This window comes from Pinus tabuliformis, chromosome Q (genome assembly GCF_031772625.1).
Source record: "Pinus tabuliformis cultivar Carrire ecotype Pingquan chromosome Q, CPIR1, whole genome shotgun sequence".
NCBI lineage: Eukaryota > Viridiplantae > Streptophyta > Pinopsida > Pinales > Pinaceae > Pinus > Pinus tabuliformis.
In genome coordinates, this window is record NC_142296.1 from 931,693,476 (window position 1) to 931,700,149 (window position 6,674).

At 36.0% G+C, this 6,674-nt stretch overlaps 1 protein-coding gene across 1 annotated transcript; it reads left to right on the forward strand.

The window, feature by feature from the left end:
• Window positions 1-352: 352 nt before the first annotated feature.
• On the forward strand, window positions 353-5,572 carry LOC149222524 (uncharacterized). Its single transcript, XM_089387621.1, has 6 exons — window positions 353-495; window positions 3,744-3,936; window positions 4,158-4,313; window positions 5,018-5,097; window positions 5,300-5,349; window positions 5,445-5,572. Exons 1-6 carry the CDS (start codon window positions 353-355, stop codon window positions 5,570-5,572), a joined length of 750 nt encoding a protein of 249 aa, XP_089243747.1.
• Window positions 5,573-6,674: the final 1,102 nt, after the last annotated feature.

A 6,674-nucleotide genomic window follows, 5' to 3' on the forward strand; every position in this document is an offset into this window, starting at 1 on the left:
GTACTTCTTTGACTGATATGAAAACTGCAACCTTTGAAGTAGAGGCAAACATAATTGTTGCAGAAAGACTCAAAGGTGATGCTGAAAGGAGAAGATAGGGAGGTGAATCCTCATCATCCTCAGAGCTTGAGATCGATGAATTAGCGAGGATGATTGAGTTATTGGCCTCTGAAGTTTCCAAACTAAAGGCCGAGCAGTATTTTGAGGAAGCTGAAGCTCATTGTTGTTTTTCTCTTCCAACTCCAAATCCTTATAGAGGAGCAAATGAGCAAATGAGCATTGGTAGATTTTGCAAAGAAATAAAGCTACAAATGAAGATAAAGGGGTCAAGACCCTTTGTCAAAATATAGTCATGGAAGAAGAGCATCATGATAAAGAGGAGGAGGTCTATGGTTTGGAAGGTGCTCCTTTCCTAACACGGTCTGCTTATGAGAAAGAATTATCCAGAGGAACTGTTTACCAGTTTGTTGTAGCTACAGAACAACAAGCTGATCAGTAGAAGCAGTCAGCAGCAGGTCCCACCATCCTCAAAGAGTCTGAGCCCGAAGCCAACTCAGCTTCCAGTGACTATGCAGATCTGCAAATTAGCCAGCCTGCTATCATCCCCTACCCGGTGATCAGTAAGGGAGAAGAAAGCTCTCCATCATCTTTTGTTTCTCTGTCTGCTCAAAAGAGAATCCCTCACAGTTGCACCTTGAACACTGAGGCAGAACATAATTTAATGCTCAAGGCTGAAACTAATCATCTCAGTCTTGATATTCTGAAACCTGCTCAGATGGCCTCCACACAGACTGAAAAGGCAGCTTTTCAGATGATAGAGGAAGAGGGTGTACAGTTGTGGGACTCCTCCTTAGATGAGGATTGTTCAAAGAAAGATGAAGGAGCAGATAATGTCTCTGTGTCCCCTGCACAAGAATACAATGGTGCATCTTTCATATTAGTTGTGCATACTACAAAGGACAGACAAATACACATCGGTCATGATTATTAAGCAGCTATACAGAGGCTCCTGTGAAGAACATCCAAGGAGGAGAGCACACAGAAGGGAGATGAAAGTTGATCCATATCTACCTATTAAACTCAAATGTCCTAGTCTATTTGAGGTAGATGATCAAATAAATCTTGTTTTGCTGATCTATGATGAACCAGTCGAGAGAAGGAGAAACAACTTTGGTGGCTCAGTAAATGGGCAATGTTTGAAGTTTTAAGTTTTCAGGCCTTAATGATTGTAAGCAGTTTCTCTTCCATGATTTAGTGTAGACTTGGTTTGACTCCATGCCCAATGGATACTAGGCAAATGTTTTTTAAGTTGGTTTCGTATGAAGGCATTGGTTTGCAGGTTCTTGAGACCTCACAGGGAGGATCTCATCCCCAGAAGGAGCCAGTGTTAGCTCTGCTACAATTCTGAACAGTTGAGGGTCAATGACAGCTTTGCCATGTTGTATTATGCTAAAAGAAAACTTGTTGTAGTCTTGTCCTTCCCCATCCTTTATTTTCTCATATTTTCATCACTCCCGCTGTTCTTATTTTCTTCCAGAATTCTTCGCAAACCTATATTCCCTTTCGCTCTCACTTAATCTCTGTATTCCACTGCCTCTGTTTTGTCCTTCTAAAACTCTGCGTAATCCCTGTTATCTCTATTTTCTCCATAAAACTCTTTAATTTTTGTTTAAAACCCCTAAATCCGACAAAACCCTTTTAGGCCCCTTTTCCCTAAGCCCCGGGTGCTAAACTCATGAGCCCATGCCCACGTGACCCGCCCCTCCATAACCCTTTGCTGCCCTTTTTCTTGCGTGCTAAACCTTATCCACTTCTCTGCCATCGATCGTAGCCATCGTAAGATCCGACGGCAGTCGCATCTTCCCCCGCCGAGACCTGCATGCATGTTAACTTGTGGGGGCGGCGGTTTTCATCTGCCACTTGTTGCTTTCTCATTCGATCACGGTGGTTTATACGGAAACCATGAAGCCCGGTAGGCTGTGCGTGGAATATCGCCCACCGCGCAAAACCGCCATCCCCACCATTTAAACCTCGCGCACCTTTCGCGCCCGATCACCGTCAGATTTGCCTGATTGCAATCTGACGGCTGATGACTGTCTTCGCCTGTCCGCCTCTCGATTCCTCCCGCCAACGATCTCCGCCGTTCATTTGCTTGATCCAACAGATGTTGTTTGTTCCTTGATCTGCTCATGCCTCCGCCATTCTGTCTACGCCCATTACCTGCTCTGTGCTCCCGAAACACGAAGATGGTCGGCTACCAGTCCCTGTACTGCCTATATTAAATCTTCAAACTACCTCATTCAAGAAGCAGCATGGCCGAGGACAGAGGGGACCACTCTCGAGCAGTTAAGAGCATTGAATGGTTATGGGTTTCTTTCAGTCAACATTCCGCCTGCTCAGAGAAGGACATCAGACTATCTAAAAAGGCTGATTTTGTTTATTAAGACAATGAGATTGCCGCAGAGGCTCGCTTCAGATTGTAAATGTGGTTGGTGGTCCATTATGACCCCTCCACGCATATTTTAGCAGACTGTTTTTGTAAACCAACCTCAATATATATCCAGAAGATAGAATGTAATAGGTTGATGAATGTTATCTTGATGTAATATTCAACTTCTGGAGACTGTAACTACTCTGATACCTGCAACATGTGGTCTTCATTTTCAGCTAATGCAAGCTTCTTTTGTTGTTAATTTCTCACTTTCCACTTCTTCTTCTTTGTTCCAGGCTGTGCGTGTTATGCATTTATCCATGTGTTGTAGATGTTTAGCATTAGAGGGGCTGTCATCCCACCTCTATGTTTGGATCTAGCATGTATCATTGAATTTGTATGAAGGTTTCTGTTCTTTTAATGCCAGAGAGCTGTCATCCTGTCTGTGTATTAGGAAACAGATTTATAGACCTCTTTACTGGTTGCAGCTGGCCATCACAGGGTCCTATGCATCAGCTGGTGTGAGCAGTATTCTCCATTATCACATTTTCTTAAAACTGTGAGTAATTGGTGGTTTAAAGCCTTGTAGTCTGGGGGTTTTCACCCATGTCTGGGGTTAAGCATAGTAGAAGTGGTTATCTGGCTTGAATATGCAGCATTTCTTTCATTCATCCACCAATTTTCCAACATTTTGTTGAGTTTGTATTGTTCCCGAGCATCTTTGATATACAACCCAGGAGAGTTTCTTGGGGTGATAACACTGCCCTTCTTGTAATTAATGCTCAAATGGAATTGTTGCAAGTATGTGGACCATTTCTAATGGCAATCGTTCTGCAACTTCCCTTGTGTCTATATGAAATTCAGGGGTCAGTGGTCTATGTGGATGAATGTTTCCTTCCCCATAATGTAATTCTTCCATTGTCGGTGGTCCTACAAAATGGAATACATCTCTTTATCATAGGCGAGATACTTTGAGACTGTATCTGAAAGTGTCTCACCGTGATATCCCATTGAATGCCCCTACTGGGTAAGAACTCCTCCAATAGCATAGTCAGAGGCATCCATCTCAATTTCAAATGGTTGTGGTAGGTTTAGTAATGTGAGCATTAATGTAGACCAGAGGTGATGCTTCAACTCGGAAAACGCCTTCTATTGGCATTTAGATCGAAATAAAATTTATTTTGCTCCTCCCTTGGTGACTTGAACCAAAGGCCAAGTTATATGAGAGAACCCCAACAGTAACCTATAGTAGAAATACATAACATATACATTCTTTCTCTGCTAATAACTTTATTCTAGTTGAATTCTGCAGGGTTGAGATGTTGGGGTTAATTCATGATTTAATTATTTTGCAGATATGCAGAGCCATTGATAGTCAACCTCCAGGCACGGATGTGCTTACTCGATTGGCTGCTGGAGTGAAATACGCTAACGGACGCTCCGGCTGTTTGAATTTAACTGGTTCCGGAAATGGAAATGTATCAACTAACGGAGGGGCATGGCAGGTTTTTCACATTTCTTCTCCTCTGAATTATGCATGAGAGTATTAATAATGTGTAATTGTGTATTCAGTATTTTTTTCAACTAGAAAAATCACGCTTTCGTACATAGTTTTCAGTTATATATAGTCTTTTCCAAGATTGGATCACTAGCGCCAAATTGAAATTCGAAGTTAATAAGTATGATTAATTCTTACGCCTGATTGATTGATTAATTGTGATGTCAGTCTTGCACCGAAATCATCACCCCTGTCGCCTCAAACGAAGAGACAACGATGTTTCCTTCGTCACCGTTTGATCTGAAGTCGTTTTCGGATATGTGTCAGCGTGATTTTGGAGTGTTGCCCCGGCCATACTGGGTCACCACGCAATTCGGCGGATATGTGAGTATATATACACAGGGCATGCAAGTATATTTTAACGGTATCTCATTTTTATGTTTACATATTCCAATATTTTAGATGGGACGATTTCTTTATTTTATTTAAATTAAATATAAAATATGTTTATATAAATAATTAATTATTTTAATTAAATTAATAATATATATTTTTAATAAGTGTTATATATATATATATATATATATAATTTAATATACATATTAATAAATAAAATTTAATATTATAATATAAAAATAAATCCTCGAAAAAATACATATTCAACGCACTTGGTCAATTACGCATAATTGTCATTACTTGCTAAATTACACATAAAATTATGGTGGTCATTATAATGAATGAGGGCATTATAAAATTATGGTCATTTTTTAATAAACATGTGGTTCGCTATCATAATGAAAATGATTGTGGTTATTTATAAATTCAATATCTCTATTAATAAATTATTTATATTATATAATATTTGATAAAATGAAAATTATATAATAAAATGGATTTGTAATAGTATTTTATAAAATTATTAAATTAAAATTAATAATGATGAATTATAAATTTTAATAATTTATTTTTTTTAATATTTAATAAAAGGTTTGAAATTAAATAGTTCATGTTTTGTTATAAATATTATTGAAAATTTTGTATTTAAAAGTATTTAATTTATTATTTGTATTTTGATTATATATGTGCAGAATATAAAGAAAGTGCTCAAGCATTTTGGAAGTAACATCATTTTTTCTAATGGTTTAAGAGATCCATATAGTAGTGGAGGGTAAGAAATTTCAATCTTATTTTAATGCATAATTAATTTTATTAATTCTTCATTTAATTACTTATATGATACAGATGAAATTGTAATGTTGTGGAGAATATATTAAATAACATTATCATTATTTTTATCATTTATGACGTATAATTAATATTTTTTATTGATGATTTATTTAATTATATGTATGTTTTGGGTGAAATTGTAGTGTTTTGGAGAATATATCAAAAAGCATCGTGGCTATTACTACTAAAGAAGGTATTAAGTTTGTTGCATTTAAATTTTTTCTTAATAAATTTAAACACAAAAACAGAGATGATAAAAAATGACAACTTGATGATTTGCATTTGCAGGAGTCCATTGTCAGGATATTGTAGCTTCAAAGAGTGATGATCCAAAATGGCTCAAGGTGCAACGATTAAAAGAAATAAAAGTCATAGCAAAATGGATTTTGGACTATAAAATTTCAGTTCTGGAGTAATGCCCCATTTATTTTTAGTTCATCAAATGACTCGATATTATTATTGGAGGGAATTTATATAAATGACCTGGTTTATTGACCTATATTTCAATGATGAGACTTAAATCTTTTAATTATTTAATTGGCATCTATTAATAATATACTAAATAGGCTCATTTAAATATTTTATAGTGATAACATGGATGGATTAATATTTATTGATACGATATAATTAAAATTACCAACCATTTACGAATATGACACTTTGAAATGAAAATGTTGGATATATTAACTTGTGGGTTTTGTCGATGGTTTTTCTAGTGCAATAATAAACCAAAGATATATATTGATGCAGGATTCCGTCAACATTATATTGCACTCTAGATTGAGTTAAGGTATTATAATATGTTGTGGTTAGATTTATGCTTTGGTTTTGATTTTGGAATCTTTTCATATGTTGATTGTAGAGTGTAGGCACATATAACATGCTTAATGATTAGTTCACATATGGGTAAAGTGGTTGCATAGAAGTGTATGTGATACCATTAGGAGAGGAGGAATAACATTCCTATTTTTACTTCCTAGAACTCCTTTTCCGTGATGAGTTGAAAAGTTGGTGATGCTTTAATATAGAGATTGCAGATTTCCATGATGGTAGGCCACAAGTTTGGTCACCCACAAGATATAACTATTGTGGATAAAATCATCCTATTAGTTAGGATCAAAATATCATAGAGAAATATGAATGATATTTTTTCCCCAAAATTAGAATTTCATTACTTGCAATTCCATTGATTTAAGAAACCAAGTACCTTATTATGGTGGTTTCCTTAAATGTATCTTGTATGCCAATCCTTTTATACTTTCCAACAAAACAATTCAAACTCTAAAAATTGAACACAAAGAAACAAAATCCTTTATCAACCAAATTTGTTATAAATAAAAAAAGTATGAAAATAAATTACTCTAATTAACTTATCAAGAAAGTTAATTTCACATATGCAAACCCCAACTCGAAGCAATAATTAATGAGGAACAACTACAAATTTTATTTGAAAAAAGAGATAGAGCAGTGTGGATTGGTTATAAATTAAACTGAGGTATTCGAACTAGGGTTTATGTT